This window comes from Megascapheus bottae, chromosome 7, assembly GCF_031878675.1.
Source record: "Megascapheus bottae isolate mThoBot1 chromosome 7, mThoBot2.hap1, whole genome shotgun sequence".
Classification (NCBI taxonomy): domain Eukaryota; kingdom Metazoa; phylum Chordata; class Mammalia; order Rodentia; family Geomyidae; genus Megascapheus; species Megascapheus bottae.
Window position 1 is genome coordinate 71,881,571 of NC_143515.1, and position 18,945 is coordinate 71,900,515.

Sequence of the window (18,945 nt, forward strand, 5' to 3'; positions counted from 1 at the left end):
AATAACTTCAGAATTCCACTGTCTCTTCAAGTGACAAAACACTGTTTCAATATAGTTTGATTCTAAGCACAGCAATTACCCAGGCAGCAATACATAGCAGGAATTTCTCTGGGACTTCAACAACTTTTATGAATACAAACAAAAGTCAGGGTTAAAAAAATTCTTAAAGATTTAGTGTGCATGATGTCTGATAACAGAATGTTTTTATTTTTAAGAAGTGTACACTAATAAAAATAGTAAATCAAGCTCTGTTTTTGTGGATGGATCACACCTGTAATCCTAGCTACTTAGGTGCCGACCCTAAGCCTCTCAAGGCTAGCACTATCAGTTGGGCCACCATACCACTTCCAGCTTTTTTTTTTTTTTTTTCAACTGGGGGTAAGAGTATCATGGAGGGTCTGGGAGCGGCCTAGTGGTAGAGTACTTGCCTAGCCTATAGGAAGGCCTGGGTTTGATTCCTTGGTACCACATACACAGAAAAAGCTGGAAGTGATGCTGTTGCTCAAGTGGTAGGGCTCTAGCCTTGATAAAGCCCAAGGTCAGTGCTCAGGCTCTGAGTTCAAGCTTTAGGACTGGCAAAAAAGAAGTCCAGGGCTGACTTTGAACTGTGATCCTCAGATCTCAACCTCCTAAGTGGCTAGGATTACAGGTGTAAGCCACCGGTTCCCAGCTTAATTAGAAGATATTTTTAAAGAGTATATGACTGTGGGGCTAGGTGCATGACCTAGTGGTAGAATGCTTGCCTAGCATACATGAAGCCCTGGGTTTGATTCCTTGGTACCACATACCTAGAAAAAGCTGGAAGTGGTGGTATGGCTCAAGTGGTAAAGTGCTAGCCTTGAGAAAGTCCAAGGACAGTGCTCAGCCCTGAATCCAAGCCCCAGGACTGGCAAAAAAAAAAAAAAAAAAAAAAAAAGAAAAGGGGAAAAAAAAAGAGCATATGACTATGATTTAACAGATAGAAAACTGTGATTTTGAACCACACAGGTTAATAGAGGAATAGGGTTGTTTCATTTCTTCAGATCTATTAGGTCCTGCAATTGTATATATCACTAATTTCACTCAATCATTATTGCTAAAAGCATTTAAATGCAAATATCAGTGATAAAAATTAAGAACAATGTTTCTATGAGATAATTTTGGAATGTTAGAAAAAGTTTAAGCATGTTACACAATTTAAAAAATTCTTGTCATTATTAAGGACTTATACAGACGATTACAATTCCCTAAGTCGAGTAATGAGTACCTTTCATTCTTTCCATTTTCCCCTTTCTGTCCCTACCCTTCAATTACAGTGGTAGTTTTTTTTATATAATATACATTGAAAAAATGTATATTTTTGATAATAGCTCTAATTATTAGATTTTACATGTGACAATCAGATGTTCTAAGTGAAGATGAATTTTGTATAACTTTCTCTGTAGGATGATTAGTAATCAAGAAGAATAAAATTGAAAATGTCCTTAAAGGCTTCTTTTACCCTTTAATAAAATCTGGTTAGTAATTTGTCTTCTGTTCCTCTCTCCCTCTTTGTCTGGGGCCATTGCTCCCCCCACCTTCAGGTCTTTGCCTGAGTCACCAAGAGTCCAGGGCCTTTCATTTGTTGTTTGCCATCTATAACTCTCTTATCTTGCCCTAGTTCCCTTTGCTATCCTGTCTCTGCTAATTACCATTTCTTCAGAAACCTTCCTTGGTTTCCTTTCAGTCTAAACCAGCCCCTGTGGCTCTCTTTCATGGTGCCTTTACTTATCAAATTTGTAATTGTATTTGTGTATATATATGTATGTACACCTCACTCCCTATTGTTTATAAGCTCTGTGAGAAGAAGTAACTATTGGCTCATCATTTGCTACCCAGTACCTTCTTTTTTTTTTTGCCAGTCCTGGGCTTGAGCTCAGGGCCTGAGCACTGTCCTTGGGCTTTCTCAAGGCTAGAGCTCTACCACTTGAGCCTCAGCACCACTTCCGGCTTTTTTCTATGTATGTGGTACCGAGGAATCGAACCTGGGTCTTCATGCATGCTAGGCAAGCACTTTAACCACTAGGCCAAACTCCCGGCCCCCCAGTACCTTCTTTAGTTGCTAGCACAGTATGCATCTTCAATAAATATTAGTTGGAGGCCAGGAATTTGGCCTAGTGGTAGAGTGCTTACCTAGCATGCGCGAAGACCCGGGTTCAATTCTTTGGTACTACATACATAGAAAAAAGCCAGAAGTGGTGTGAGGCTCAAATGGTAGAGCTCTAGCTTTGAGAAAGTCCAAGGACAGTGCTCAGGCCCTGAGCTCAAGCCCAGGACTGGCAAAATAAATAAATAAATAAATATTAGTTGAAGGAATGAATAACTACATAAAGTTCTCTGAAACCCTATTAAAAACTTGTGTCCACAGTTTTTAGTCTCTGGCCACAGACCTTCTAGTTAGGATCTCTGGGAAGGAACAGGCAGCACTGGCAATTGTGCACCTTTTAATAAACTGAGTAACGGTCATCTCTTACACTTTTCCCTAGGCTATCGTTTTGAAAGGGGCATACGGTATTGTTCATATTTGCACCATGAATGAGGTATAGTTAAGAAAAACATTCTAAGTCGGTGATGGTGACTCATGCCTGTAATCTTAGCTACTCAAGAGGCTGAGAACTGAGGATTGTGGTTCAAAACCTGCCTGGGCATGAAAGTCCTTCCGTAAGACTTTTTTTTTTTTTTTTTGTCTGCCATGAGGCTTGAACTCTGGGCCTGGGTGCGTTCTTGAGCTCTTCACTCAATGCTACTTCTCAGTGCTAGTTCACAATGCTGCTTCTCACAAAACCAGAGATAGCTCTGTGGCTCAAGTAGTAGAGTGCTAGTATTGAGCTGAAGAGCTCAGGGACAGTGCTCCAGCCCAGAGTTCAAGGCCCACGATCAACAACAACAAAAAAGGGAAAACCATTCTAATGTCTTTGTATATCTCTCCAACTTTCAGGATATGTCAGAAATCTTATAAACTGTTGCTTTTATATAGGTGTATATATAATAGTAAGTTTCTTTTTCCTTTAGATGATGCGAAATTGAAAGGTCTTGCAGCTCCTAGTAACCTTTCTATGAATCAGACCCTGGAAGGTCACAGTGGTGAGTCATGCAGCTTTTATTTTTTGTTCATTTGGAGTAAATTTACTTAATGCAAGGATGTTGACATTTTAGGTAATTATATTTAAAATAATAATTTATTCATAAACATAATTTATATGGCCTAGAGTCATATCATCTTTTTTTTTTTTTTTTTTTTTTTGCCAGTCGTGGGCTTGAGCTCAGGGCCTGAGCACTGTCCTTGGACTTTCTCAAGGCTAGAGCTCTACCACCTGAGCCTCAGCACCACTTCCAGCTTTTTTCTACGTATGTGGTACTGAGGAATAGAACCCGGGTCTTCATGCATGCTAGGCAAGCACTTTAACCACTAGGCCAAACTCCCAGACCTCATATCATCTTTTAACAGGATTATACATCTTTGATAAATATTTAAAAGTAGTTATTTTAAATATTAAAATATTGTTGTCTGACTATACATATATACATACTATGTATGTATATGTATGTATATATAGGCAATATAAATATATTAAAATGTGCCTAGTCATTTTAAAGAATCTGTTCTGTTATCCCAGACTAGGGAAACTACAAAGAAAATGACTGACTGCATTATTTGATCTCAAGGATCCTGCTATGAGAAAAAAAATATTTAGAAGGGACATTATCTAGATAATTGACAAAACTTGAAAATGGACTATGTATTAGATAGTATTTTTCAGTTAAAAATTTGAATTTGCAAGCCTGGTGCAGTGGCTTACGCCTGTAATCCTAGCTACTCAGGAGGCTGACATCTGAGGATTGAGGTTCACAGCCACCCCAGGCACTAAATACCATGAGACTCGTATCTCCAGTTAACCACTAGAAATCGGAAGTGGCGCTATGGCTCAAGGGGTAGGGCAGTAGCCTTGTGCTGAAGAGCTCAGGGACAATACCCAGGCCAAGAATCTTAAGCCCTACAATTGACCAAAAAAAATTTGCAAAAGGGTTATGAAAAAGAATATCCTTAGGAAAATAGACACTGAAATATTTATAGATAAGAAAACTAAAGCTAATCAATTTTTCATATAACCCAGAGGGTTAAGATTTGCCCATGAACTTGTTACTAATGACATAGTAAAGGAGAATGGGAAACAAATTATGAACCATATCAACTAGAATCAGCCAACCAAAAGGATAACTAACCATCTATAATGGTTTGGTAAATCATTCATGCTTGTGTGTGTTTTGGTTTTTAATGTGTGTATAGGTCCTGGGGCTTGAACTCAGGGCCTGGGTACCTGAGCGTTTTTTTTTTTTTTTTTGTGAAAGGATTATGCTCTACCACTGGAGCCACAGTTTTAAATCCAGCCTTTTGATTGGTAATTGGAAATAAGAGTCTCATGGACTTTCCTGCCTGGGCTAACTGTAATCCACAGATCTCAGCCTCCTGAGTAGCTAGGATTATAGGCAAGAGCCATCAATGCCCAGCTATGTTTTCTTTTTCTCTACTTGTTTTCCCACTGGGGCTTGAACTTAGAATCTTGAGTTCTCACTTAGCTTTTTCTGCTCAGGGCGATGGTCTACCATTTGAACCATACCATTACTTCTGCTTATTTGCATTTCTCTTCAGATTAAAGATAACATTTTGAGCTAGTCATGGATATGTCTTTGCAAGCACGGTAGAGGGGTATATAAAAACTATGTTATACAGAGTTGTAGAAAATTAATGTCTTCAGTGACTATATCCTCTGAATCTTTTTGGTATCTATTAAAATTGAAGACTGTTTAGTTGGGATTTATGTCAAGATACAGATTTGAAATTAATTGTAGCCATTTTTAAGTATGTAAATTGTTTTCTGATGTCCCAGGTGCTGTTCAAGTTATAACCTGGAATGAGCAGTATCAGAAGTTGACTACCAGTGATCAGAATGGGCTTATCATTGTCTGGATGCTATATAAAGGTATATTAGGAGCTGCTGTATTTCACTAACTGGAGTGTGGCTCACAGTATTTGGATGGGGAGATGGCTTTTCTAAAATAATCTCATTGTAACTGGTAGGAGGAATTCATGCTGACTGTGCTATGATACTCTGGATTTATTTCTGCCCAGCTTTTACTTTATTTCTTTTGAAATGTGAAACCATTAAGAAAACAAGTAGGTTACTGTTGAATGTCTGCAAAATGAACTTAGACACTTAGAATAGTTTCTACATGAGATAATTCTCTCCCACCCTCTAGACTTTCAGTAAGAATTACTTCCCACACGATTAGTGGCTGGAGTTAACTTACTAGTTAGAAACATCTTTATGAAGTCAAAGGCAATAATTCATTACCTGAATTGGGCCAGTTAGCCTCCTTTTCTTTTGTGGGTATACATTTTTTTTTTTTTTTTTTTTTGCCAGTCCTGGGCTTGAGCTCAGGGCCTGAGCACTGTCCTTGGACTTTCTCAAGGCTAGCACTCTATCACTTGAGCCTCAGCACCACTTCTGGCTTTTTTTGATATGTATGTGGGGTACCGAGGAATCGAACCCGGTTCTTCATGCATGTTAGGCAAGCACTCTACCACTAGGCCAAACTCCCAGCCCCCTTGTGGGTATACGTTTTATCTCAGCTCTTGTACTGGGTCCACAATTCAGAGCTGGAGGGTGAAGGGAGGAGAAGGGCTAATTTAGACTTGTCACTGTTCCTAGAAAAGCAGCTCATAATGTGTATTCTTTCCAGGCCTGTAACCATCATTTTCCTTTCCTGTTTTCTAAAGGTATAGAATGTATCATTTATAAGTTCTTAATAAAAAACATGCTGTTGTGCTTGAATTTTACTTTAAAGTGTATGTGTATGTGTGTAGGGGTGCAGTGGGGTACCATTTGAAAGTATAGTAGATTAGTGTAACTTTGGTTTTCAGAGTTGGTCTTCTTGGGGCTTCAGTCATGATTGTGTTAACACCCTATTTTGAAGAGTTATTTTAAAACGTGATTATCTAGCCAGTGTGTATTCCATCCCCTTTGCTTTTTTAATTTTTTTTGCCAGTCCTGAGGCTTGAACTCAGGGCTTGAACACTGTCTTTGGGCTTTTTCCTCAAGGCTAGTGCTCTGCTACTTGAGGCACAGCATCATTCCTGGCTTTTCTATGTACATAGTACTGAAGACTCCACTCTTGGTGCGTGCTAGGCAAGCACTCTATCCACTAGGCCAAACTCCCGCCCCCCCACCCTTTTTTTTTGGTCTCTAATTTGGTTTTAGTTACAAGCAAGTCACACCTCACTCCATGTAGAGGGATTTTGTAGCTAGAATGTTTATGTCATTCAGTGTATTGATGACCTTTTCATCACTGTAACAATATTGTAAGCTTCAAGTTTACCTAGTATTTGAGATACTTTTACCTAATATGTAATTAATCATTGGAGAGGTTTTGCATACATGTAAAATGTTGTTTTCTGTCATCTTATTTATTACATGAAATGTAATATGTTATTCAAGAGGGGAAAGTTAATTCCCCCCCCCAAAATCAGTTGTTTTGGCCCTGAAAAAGCAAATGAAGTTTTATTTAGTTTTTAAGGCTTTTTTTGTCTGTCCATCTATTTGTCTCTCTCTCATTAGCTTATATTATATAGAAGAGGATTTCATCATTACATTCCACATGTTTTAAGTATGTTTAATCAGTCTTGATTGATTAGAAGAAAGAGGGGAAAATGAGAAAGAAAGAATAAAGGGAAAGAGATGGGTGATTGTTGTGTTTCCTGTGATAATCTTGTTGTAACTAGCCCCTGGGCCATGTGTGTATGTGTTGGGTTTGATAATCTGTAGTGCAGTTTCTCAGGTGGAAGAAAGCTTTGCCGCTATTTATCCCATAGGATGCTTTCTAGATGGCTGTTAACTCTAAGTACCATATAATAGATGGGAAAGTGTAACTTGTCAGTTTTTTAATTTCTGAAAACAGGCTCCTGGTATGAGGAGATGATCAACAATCGCAACAAGTCGGTGGTTCGTAGTATGAGCTGGAATTCTGACGGGCAGAAGATCTGCATCGTGTATGAGGACGGAGCTGTGATCGTTGGGTCGGTGGATGGTATGCATGCATGCCTTGGACTAAGGACCACTCAGCTGGTTTTTATCTGTAGAGATTTAAGTTACACAGTTATTAGCATTCTGATTTGAAAACAGATGTAACACTTGATATATAATTTGATAATCTCTAAGAATACGTTTTGCTTTGCTGGTTCTAACCATTTGTTTTAAATAAGTATTTTTAGGAAAAAATGATTCTTTGTTTGTTTTCCTGTGGTGATACTGAAAAGAGAGAATTATATCCAGAGATGTACCTGAGGCCTGACATGGTAGCTTAAACCCCAAAGTGAATAAAGAAACATAGGGCCATTTGTGGAGTTAGGAGCCTGTGGCATTTGGAGACGAGAAGAAAGAGTTCATAAATGATAGAAAAAGAAATGGCTACTGCTACTTAGAAGATCTTTTATTATGTTATCTTATATATGTGCTCAATAATTGAAGTAGGTTAGTTAATAAAGAGTGGATGTGGGATGTTCTTTAGGGGGGGACAAAGATTTTGAAAGCAGCTGGAAGATGGTAACTTCGAACTTCCAATAATTATATTTGTGTTTTGTTTTAGGAAACCGTATTTGGGGAAAAGATCTGAAGGGTATTCAGTTATGCCATGTAGCATGGTCTTCAGATAGTAAAATCTTACTTTTTGGAATGGCGAATGGGGAAATACACATTTATGATAATCAAGGAAATTTTATAGTAAGTATATATTTATTATTTCTATTCACACAGCTTTATGTGATTATTTTTATCTTTTATTATAGTTTATGTAATAGTCTTTGACTCAGGTTTTTCTCTTTTTTACTCATTGAATTTTGGGGGGTGGCACTGAGGTTTGAACCCAGGGTATCGTATTGGTCAGTAGGCATTCTTACCACTTAAGCTATACCTGCAGCACCACCTATGGAGTTATTTTCTTGTAGGGTCTCGTGCTTTTGCTGCACCTGTCCTGGACCTAACTGTTCTCTCTGTATTTTCCACAGTAGCTTTTAGATTTATAGGTATGTTTAGTGAATTATAGGTATGCGTCTCCATGCCCAACTTGTTTGTTGAGATGGGGTCGTGTTTGGTTGTTCAGGCAGGTCTCAAACCATGATCCCCCTAGTTTCTGCTTCCCAAGTAGCTGAGACAATAGCTACAATTGTCTGGGGACTTGAACTCAGAGCCTGGGCACTGTCTCCGAGCATTTGTGCTTACGGTGAGTGTTCTACCACATGAGCCACAACTCCACTTTCAGCTTTTTTGGTGGTTATTTAGAGTCTCATGGACTTTCCTGCCTGGCCTGGCTTTTGTGCCCCTCAGATCTTTGTCTGCTGAATAGCTAGGATTATATGCATAAGCCACTGGCAACTGGCTAAAAATTTTTTAGCTGTAAACATTTTTTTTTTGGCTAAATTTTTTTTAGCTTAAAAAATTTTAGTTTCTCTAAGACCATATGGATTAGCCTTGCTTTCAGTTCCAGCTTCTGGCAGTGGAGTGGACTTTTGTCAGTGTGTAAAAGCAGGGGATAAGGACAAGGATGCTGTGAAACTTCAGTTTTGCAGGTATCTTCTGGTGTCTCAAGTCCAAGTTTTCATGCAGATAGTAAAGATGTTTTTCTGTCAGTAAAGTTGTTTGTAAAGAGAATGGAAGACTTACATCATAAGAGAGAAAAATGAGTTTGTAGAAAGAAGGTAAGGTTGGGTAGGCTCTGTGACAAAATGTGGAAAAAAGTTCTGGCTTTGCAAATGGAATCTCTGACCCACTGATGAGGCAGTTTCCTTTGTAATGAGGATTCAGATGTCACTCAAGTCCTCTCACTGGTGGGAGAACAGCCAGTTTCTGTGTGACATTTTTCTCTGCAAATTACTCTCAGTAGCAGTGCAACTTGCCTTTGCAGCCAGATTTTAGATCCTGCCTTCAGTGTTCTTCCAGCAGCATTCCGTTCATACTTCTGTTTGAAATTTCTCTGTTAACTGTGCACCTCTGTCCAGATGAAAATGAAGTTGAATTGTTTGGTGAATGTCACTGGAGCCATCAGCATTGCGGGCATTCATTGGTACCATGGCACAGAAGGCTACGTGGAGCCCGACTGCCCTTGTCTGGCTATTTGTTTTGACAATGGAAGATGCCAAATAATGAGACATGAAAATGACCAAAGTAAGTCTTCTTTTCTTTATAATTGGAAAATTAAACAATATTAAAAATCATTCTTAAGTTCATCTAATTCTGTAGGCTAATTATGTTCCTATTAGCTTAGCTTCAGCATACCTTTTTTTTTTCCCACTTTGACTAGACCCTGTTTTGATTGATACGGGCATGAATGTGGTCAGCATCCAGTGGAACCACACAGGCAGTGTGTTAGCTGTGGCTGGCTCCCAGAGGGTCGTCACTCAGGATAAAGACATCAACTCTGTGCAGTTTTATACTCCCTTTGGTGAGGTAAGTGCATTTCAGTGATACTTTCTTCCCCTCCATGGGTAGGAACAGCACAACAGGAAAAGTATGAACTAGTCATTTATTTAGGGACATTTTGAGTAACAATATTGAGATTATAAGTGTGAATAAGGTATTCACGTCACAAATTTTCTTTGTTTTATCATCAAGTTTATTTTGTAATGTTTAGAAACCCTGAAGTTTGCTGGGTATAGGGGTGCAAACATATAGTCACAGCATAAGGCAGAATGATCTCCAGTTCAAAGCCAGCTGAAGGTACACAGTGAGATGATGCCTGAAAAAAACAAAACAAAAGGAAAAGAAGAGAAAGAAACCCAGAAGTTTGACATAAGATATTACTATGGACTAGCTATCTTGGGTATTCTCTCCACCTGTGAATCTCTTCTTAGCTGGCTTATGAGTGCTGTCATATACTTTAGCGTTTTTGGTTTTTTTTTTTTTAATTTTAATGAGATTTTTTTTCTTTTTTGTTTTCATTTTTACTTTTTGGTGGTGGTAATGGGGTTTGAAATTAGAGCCTTGTGTTTGCTAAATTGTGTTCTGGAAGCATGTTCTTTTTGATTCTTGGTTTTCAGGGTCTTGCTTCTCTTTTCTTTTCCTTCCTTCCTTCCTTCCTTCCTTCCTTCCTTCCTTCCTTCCTTCCTTCCCCTCTTTCTTTCTTTCTTTCTTTCTTTCTTTCTTTCTTTCTTTCTTTCTTTCTTTCTTTCTTTCTTTCTTTCTTTCTTTCTTTCTTTCTTTCTTTCTTTCTGCCAGTCCCAGGCCTTGAACTCAGGGCATAGGCACTGTCCTTGGGTTTTCTCAAGGCTAAAGCTCTACCACTTGAGCCCCATCACCATTTTTTTCTATGTATGTGGTACTGACGAATCGAACCTGGGTCTTCATACATGCTAGGCAAGCACTCTACCACCAGGCTAAACTTCCAGCCCCTGGTGTTTCTGGCATAGCTAGAATGATAGGTGTGTACCACTGTGTTTGGCTCCTCCTTCCCCCCCCTTTTTTTGGTTGGTTACAAGGCTTGAACTCAGGGCTTAGGCACTGTCCCAGAGCTTTTTATGCTTAATGTAGTGCTCTAACACTTTGAGCCACAGCTACACTTCGGGTTTTCTTGTGGTTAATTGGAGATAAGACTTTCCAGGATTTTCCTGCTGGGACTGGTTTTGAACCACAATGCTTAGATGTCAGCCTCTCCAGTAGCTCGGATTGCAGGTGTGAGTCACTGGCGCTCAGAGGATCTTGTTAATTTTTTGAGTGAGCTACTTTTGAATGCAGCTCTCACAGTTTCCCCCCTCCAAGTAACTGAGATTACATTATATTACTGTGCTCAGCCTAGTGCAATACTTCAAATGGGCTTAGAAATGAAACATGTATATGTAATATTAAACATTTATAAATTATATACATACATATCGTATATACATAGACAAAATATGTGGAGATAGACATACTAACACATATCTGTCTACCCTTCCAGTTTGAACTTCTAATTATTTTAATTCATTGTAATCAGTTATTTTAAGAAAACTTTTATAGTAACCAATCTCCAGTGATGCCAAATGAAAATATAAGTATTATTTCCTAAATACATATTCTTTTCCATGGCATTCTTAATAACTTTAGAGAGAATTTTTAGAAGTCACATTGGAAACTTCAAATAGGAGGATTGATACCTTGTCAATTTTCAGAAATTTGGAGCTGGGTGCCAAGTAGCTACTCAGGAGACTGAGATCTGAGGATTGTGGTTTGAAGCCAGCCCAGCAGAAATGTCCCTGTGAGACTCTTATCTCCAATTAACCAGTCAAAAAAAAATCAGAAGTGGAGCTGTGGGATTGGGAGTTTGGCCTTGTGGTAAAGTGCTTGCCTAGCATGCATGAAGACCTGGGTTCGATTCCTTGATACCACATACATAGAAAAAAGCCAGAAGTGTTTTTGTGACTCAAGTGGTAGAGCTCTAGCCTTGAGAAAGCCCAACGACAGGGCTCAGGCCCTGAGTTCGAGCCAGGACTGGCAACAAAACAAAACAAAAAAAACCAAGAAGTGGAGCTGTGGTTCAAGTGGTAGAGTGCTAGCCTTGAGCAAAAGAACCCAGGGACAACACCCAGCCTCTGAATTCAAGCCCCATAACTGACGAAAAATAGAATTTGGAAAAAGAGAGCTTACTAATAACTATGCTTAATATATTTGTGCATACTGTATTTTTAAGCCTATATTATGTTTTCCTTCTTTTGAGTGCATAGTTGGTTTTTGTATGTTCACCATCAACTATTTGGCCTTGCTTTCTGCTCCATTTTGGAGGCATAGTTTGAATCATTTAGTTCTGAGATGAAGATTGTTTGTTTCCTGGAATTCAGATAATTCCTGTTGGTGTTGTCTTGAGGACCAAAGGAGAGAAGGATGAAGGGCTGTCTGTGCCCAGTGCTTGGCACATAGCCAGTGCTTGTTGTCTGCAGTGCTGCCACTTCCTGGCCAGTTTGTATAATGAGGCGGTGGTCTTCATTTCCCATGGTGCAGGGATGCTCACCAAAGCTTGCTTGTTACCCTTTGGTTTCATAGAGGTAGCAAGACAGACCCTCCTCCATAAGATTTTTTGATTATGTTTTTGTTCTATTGTTCTGTGGAGTAGGGTTTAGTGCATCTGTCTTGTCATTGTCTACTGCTAGTACTGAGTACCATACACTAGGAAACACTGAAGTTTATTTGCTCACTGGGCTGAGGGCCCTGTCAAGGCCTTCTTGCAGCATTGTCCTGTGGTAGAAGGTGGAAGACATGTACCGTAAAATCATACTCATAAAAATCATATTCTAATTAGCAACACTTTTTTTTTCTTAGTTGTACTTAAAAGTAAAGGTGCATGTTTCAGTCTATAGTGTCTTAGGTTTGGTGAAATTTGTTTTCTAGTTCTGTGGATATAGTTTATACATTTCTTCTATCAAATGGATGGTTTCTTCTAAAAAAGAGAAAAAATTTCTTTAATAAGGATTAGTAGTTTTACACAAACTCATTTTCTTACCACCGTGCTGGGGGTGGGGTGATTTACTCATTGTGATATAAACTTGAGGTTAATGTGAATCCCCGTCCCCCAGCATTTAGGTGCTTTGAAGGTTCCTGGGAAGCAGATGACTGCACTGTCTTGGGAAGGAGGTGGGCTGAAAATTGCACTGGCTGTTGATTCCTTCATATATTTTGCAAATATTCGGCCTGATTATAAGGTATTAAAAGCATTTATAAAATAAGGTTTCTTTTGTTTCTTAAATATCTTTGTTATAGATCAAAGAATATTCATAGCTGTTTAGTTTCAGAAATGCTTTTTTGTGTGTGTATCAAGACTTTAGAACTAATAAGTAGAAAACTATGGGATAGGCAAATGGGCTGTGGTATTAGAAGAAGTTAAATCTAAAACTGTTTTAAAGGTAAAAGTTCATGTTAGAAATTAACTATAGAATATACAGTTAAACATGACTTAGTTTACCTAGTCATAATGTTGACAAGGATTATTGATGTATCCCAAATCACATAAAAACATAATGGGAGAGTTAGAAGGAAAAATTGTACCCAGAGAAGTCCCATAATGACTAGATAATGTGAAGGAGAAATAAATACCTAAGAAGTAAAGCTAAAATAGGTTTGTACATGGCTATTCTCTCTGTGAGTTTACATTTGTTTTTTTATTTTAGATAAGCAAGAAGAATTCATTTTAGATAAATAAGAATTTGACCGTAGAAACAGATTTTATAAATGTTCATGGGGAAAAGGCAAAGTTCCTGTTGGGAACTCAGGACTTAAACTTGTAACTGTATCTGATGAGTACCTGATGTCCCCTCCCCAATCGCACCTGCTATTATTATTAAATCATCATAACTTAACAGACTTTTGAAAAAATTCACTAACGAAGCTTAAATCTTATAAATTTAAAGTTATAAGGGACGTTTGATAAATAAGTTTATTTTTGCAGCACATTTTTGGTTTAAAAATGTCTTTGTTGTGACTTGGAGAATTTTTGCTGGTGAGAAAAGGTACTAAGCTGGTGATTCATTCCTGTCTTCATTTCTGAAGGGATATATTTTGTCAGCACTGATAAACCATTAACCTGCATTATTTCTAGAGTAAACATAAAATGAGGGTATATCAAATTATTTAAGCAAACAAGAGAAAAGTTCTTTTTCAGGCTAAGTATTGCCTCCTTTCCCCCTCCATAACCTCCCCTCCCCTTCCTTTCTTCCTAGTGGGGCTATTGCTTAAATACCGTGGTTTATGCATATACCAGACCCGATCGTCCTGAGTACTGTGTGGTCTTTTGGGATACAAAGAACAATGAGAAATATATTAAATATGTGAAGAGTCTTATTTCTATTACCACCTGTGGTGATTTCTGCATTTTGGCTACAAAAGCTGATGAAAGTCATCCTCAGGTAGGTCCTCATGGTTCTTGAGACACAGATGGGTTGACAGTGGGCAAAATGTGTTTCTGTTACCCCCCTTCTCAAGCATGATCCGGACACTGGCAAGGACAGAACATTGGGTCTGTTGGCCATGTTTGTCTAAACTGGTTTGGCCAACTACTAGACTCCATTGATTCTGAATCCCCTGATTTTTTTTTCTCTGTTAATTAGTCACTGCCCATTCATGTTGATTGATTTAGTACTGAATATTCTATCTCTGAAATGTATTTAAAATACCATAATTTTTTTTTAAATCAAAATTCTACAGGCAGAAAAGACTATCCAGATGATTAGTAGAAATGCAGAAATTATTTAATAGTATTTATAAATTTGTATAGCTTTTGACATTGAGAAATTTATTCAGGCTTATATTGCTCTAAAAACCAATATGTCATAAAAGGAATAACTCAAGTTATGTTTCAAAATAGGTCACCAACATCTTTGTCTGGGATGTAATTTTAAAAAGAAGTCTGTTTTTAATTAAAGGTGACTTGAATAGCTATATTTGATTTTTGTTTTTCCCTTAAAATCACTGAGAAAATAATAAACTCATTTTAAAAAAAATTGCCAAAAGCCCATAGAGACCAGAAAGGGAGAGGAAATGGAAGTTAGAGTAGCTGGATTAGTGGTAATTACCTTAGCAGACCTAAGGAAATGGAACCATAGCCTTTTATGGAACCAGCAGAGGCAGGTACTATTAATGCTGAGGGGCAGATGGGGCTTGCGGGGTGGGGCTGGTGGGAGAAAGCAGCAGATGCATAAGTAGCCTGGAAAGCCCAGGCTACACAGGAAAGAAAAAAACCCACGAGAAAATGGGGGGTGTGTGGGGGGGAGGGAAATGGGTACCAAGACATGTGAAAGGGTATCAATGTATGTGAATTAATGCACCTTCTATCTGGCAAATATCATGTAACCCTTTTACTAATTACAATAAAAAAAAAACCCACGAGAAAGAAGTGAGGCAAAGAAAAGGAGAGTATGTGTATATATGAGAGAGAGAGAGTAAGAGAGGGATGGAGGGGGAAGAGGAAAGGAGAAGAGAGAAGCAGATTCCCGGGTTTCCTCTTCTGAGAGCCACAGGACCTAGGCAGCAGCTCTGAGCACTTACTACAACTGGGGTTTAGTCTTTGGGAGGTCAAAGGCAGTCACTCACGGCTCTGGTGGGCTCTGAGCGTAGCTGAGGTAGATGATCTTGGCTGAAAACTGGACAGACTTGAAGCTCACTCACTGTTCAGAGTTCTCCCCAGCTTCCTTTCCCACCTGGTTTCTGGAGCACTGGCAGCCGAACTCCAAGCTTTGAAACAGTAATTTGGAAACTTTTCTCTTGGAGAATCTGCCTCACTCAGGAGAAAATGCATCTAACCATATTCAGATTGGGAATCCCCCCGGAAAGCAGTTGTGTTGAGTTATTTCACAGTAAAGGCTGTGACATTCATTCAAACAGCTTTTATCATCCCACTTCTCAGTACACTGGATAGACTGGTCAGAAAGGAGGTCCAGATATTTGAGGCAAGTGTCAAATTTAACAAGTAGAAACACTTGGAGGAAGCACACTGTGCAGAAAAAGGAATACTCAAAGTACAGGCATCTGAAGAATGGCCATTGTCATCCTAGAGAGTTAGGAGGTTTCCATCTGTAAAATAAAAAAGGGCAGAAAAAGAAAGTTTTGGAAATTTCAGCCATCATGTAAGACTCGACAGAAGGATTAGAAAATCAGATGAAGGGAAGCACCTCTGGAGTAAGTGAAAAGGCAAGGAAATAGAAGATATTAAGAGACAGTAAATAAGAGAACTAGTCCTGGAAATTAAGCATTTCAGTATAATACTGGTTCTAAAACCATTGGATAGCAAACTAGAGTCAATCTGAAGAAAATGTGCATGCAGACTTCCCTTAAAGTTTCAGATTGGAAATACCTTAGTAAATAAAAACATTTCTACATGAAGGCATATTTGAAATTTCAGAATACTGGGGATTAAAAACTGCCAAGATTTCAGAGAGGAGAAACAGAATTCACAAGATGAAGAGTCATGATATTCAGCATGTCAACAGCAATACTTTGGAGAATTAATTGCCTTAAAATTCTGAGGGACATTATTCTGTCATTGACCAAATTTCCCATGTAGAATTCCATATCATAAACAAACTACTGATTAAATGTGTGAACGGAACCCATTTTTTGCCATTCCTGGGATTGAGCTCAGGGACTGAACACTGTCCTTGGACTTTCTCAAGGCTAGAGTTCTACCACTTGAGCCACTTCCAGGTTTTTTCTAAGTATGTGGTACCGAGGAATCGAACCTGGGTCTTCGTGCATGCTAGGCAAGCACTCTACCACTAGGCCGAACTCCTGGTGCCTGGGATTTCTGAAATTAAAAAAAATCAATTAAAATACTTAAACCTATTTTTTTTTTTGGTCTGTGGCTAACTAGGACTTGAGCTTGGTATCTGCTACCTTCTAAGACATGCCTCCAATTCCAAAGTGAGAATGTTATGTTAAAAGTAGCCCATGTGGTAGTGACGACACCAAGTTCATCTTCAGTACCCTCCAATCAGAAAGGGGATGGATGGGAAAGGAAATGAGAAAGAAGTGCTTATCTTTCACAGGAAGGCAACAGGTGGAAGCAGCAAAACAGGAGGTTGCACTGTAACATGTTACTTGGGTTTGTGGTGGTCAGTAGCAAAAGGAAGAAATAATAGAGCAAGAAATAGGAAGTTAGGAGGATTGCTTGTGGTGATTCTTAAAATGATCAACATTGTCACTGGTAAAAATGAAAGGTAAATATAACAACTTCCTTCTAGCGCTTTGTGGTATTAAGTAGAGGAGTAAATTAAGGTATTTTAGTATACTTTGTATCATAATTTATGAAATGAATGAAACAAATTTTCATCAAACAGTGGCACACAGAAAGTTGATTTGTTTGGGATAATTTTGGGGAAAATATCTAAGTAAAATAATAATGTAAGTACAAGACATAGGAAAAGTGATTCAGTGAAAAAAAAGAAAAAAGAAGTGGTCACTGAGGATAAAGTGCAGTGTGTCTGAGTGTTTTTCTAACATTTGTCATGATATTATTTGTAGATAGGTTTTTTTTTAAACTAGATTGGATTATGTCTTTACTGAATTAACTGAAATTTTCATGTCATTTATGTATTGCTTCAAAGGAGGAGAATGAGATGGAGACATTTGGTGCAACGGTAACAAATCCTCTTAGCTCTTACTTAGCTGGTTAGAGTATAAAAGGGAGCAGGGCTATGTGTGGGCAGGTATTTCAGAAGCACGGTGGAAGACTGTGATTCTTGGGGCCATAGGACCTGCTGCTCCCTTAGATTGATAACATTGTCTTGACCTAATTTGATTTCATGTTCTTTTCCATAAGTGCTGCGGATTAGTTTTCTTTTTTTTTCTATCGTTCTTTGTACTTAGACATTTTGTTCATTATTTCCTAGCTAGTGATACTTGAAAACAATTAGCATGATATATATATATATATATATGTTTGTAATATTTCCTTTATTATTTGTAAGCAAGAAAGAGCTCTGATTTTTTTTCTGTTTTATTTGTTCACAGTTTGTGCTAGTTCTTTGTAATTCTATTGGCACACCCTTGGATCCCAAATACATTGATATTGGTAAGAAATGGTAATATTTACTTCTAGTGGGTAGCACTAATTAAAAAAAAAACCCACACAGTCGTATTTATTAGAAAAGTATTCTTTAAAATTGGGGCTGGGAGTTTGGCCTAGTGGTAAATGCTTGCCTAGCATGCATGAAGGTCCGGGTTCGATTCCTTGGTACATACGTAGAAAAAAGCTGGAAGCGGTGCTGAGGTTCAAGTGGTAGAGCTCTAGCCCTGAGAAAGTCCAAGGACAGTGCTCAGGCCCTGAACTCAAGCCCAGGACTGGCAAAAAAAAAAAAAAAAAAAAAAAAAAAAGACTGGGATTTGCTATGTAGCTTAGACTAGCCTTGAACTGGCAGGCCTGAAACTAATGATGTGCCAGCCTCATCCCTTTTAGTACTGGGATTGCAGGTATGTATCACCATGTTGCCTTATGACAAAACTGTAAATACCCTATTTAACTCTCCAAAACATCCTGGTTAATTCAATAGCTAGAGGCTATTCTAGCTAAAACCCGTGCTAATTTTGTATATGCCATATTGTCTTCATTTGCTTTATATGGGAAGTATAACTGTAAAGGAATTGGTATGCAGCTTAATGATTAGTGTATAATAAACTAAGGATTGTAGAAAGAATTTTGCTCTCAAACCACTTTTATTAATAAACTGCTTGTAAATACCTCTTCCATAAAGACACTTCAGCTGCTTGTAAAATGTGTTTGACTTTTCCAGAGTTTTCTAATGAAATGAGTCTATTAATAGAAACAGCTTTAAAAAATAACCCGTTTTTGTTTTCAGAATATATTTATAATTTTAGTTTTACCCTTTCCTCTATCCAATAGCTATGAACATCACTCATTAAAAATTCCAAATCTTATTTAAAGAGAGTTGCTAAAATTATTTAAGAATCTTATATTGCCATTTTTCGTAACTTTCAAAATTAATAGTTTTCTTCTAAAATGTATGGTAGCATTTTGGTTATAGTATGATCCAAATTATTCAGTGTAATTGTTTTCTGACTCTAAAAGCTAGTTTCTTTTTTTTTCTTTTGGATGAGACATTCAGTATTAACAGTCAAATGTTAATGTCTTCTAAATATACACTTTTTGGTTATGTCTTTTAGTGGTACCAGCAAGTATTTTTGGCCTCTTAAGACTTTATAATCCATATTTGGGGTCTTGATATGATAGCTCACTCACTTGGATAGGTTTGAAACACTTCACCCTCCTGCCTTATATTCACTGTTATATATTTATGTATAAAATATATAAATATTATAATTATTGCAGACAGAGTATATTAGATAAATAACAGCCATTCTAGGGTTAAGTCTGTAAATCTTCAGATTCTTTTTCCTGTAA

At 37.9% G+C, this 18,945-nt stretch overlaps 1 protein-coding gene across 2 annotated transcripts in view; it reads left to right on the forward strand.

Moving 5' to 3' along the window:
• Wdr35 (WD repeat domain 35) overlaps positions 1-18,945 on the forward strand; it is a 46,771-nt gene that overhangs the window by 1,594 nt on the left and 26,232 nt on the right. The window contains exons 3-12 of one of the 2 annotated variants that reach the window (XM_090337404.1): positions 3,031-3,102; positions 4,908-5,000; positions 6,976-7,104; positions 7,663-7,796; positions 9,071-9,236; positions 9,373-9,518; positions 12,614-12,739; positions 13,754-13,939; positions 17,132-17,164; positions 17,538-17,598. In XM_090337404.1, the coding sequence (XP_090193530.1) occupies positions 3,031-3,102; positions 4,908-5,000; positions 6,976-7,104; positions 7,663-7,796; positions 9,071-9,236; positions 9,373-9,518; positions 12,614-12,739; positions 13,754-13,939; positions 17,132-17,164; positions 17,538-17,598 (1,146 nt within the window). The remainder of the gene's footprint in view (positions 1-3,030; positions 3,103-4,907; positions 5,001-6,975; positions 7,105-7,662; positions 7,797-9,070; positions 9,237-9,372; positions 9,519-12,613; positions 12,740-13,753; positions 13,940-17,131; positions 17,165-17,537; positions 17,599-18,945) is intronic. The other variant, XM_090337405.1, reaches the window with a different exon arrangement.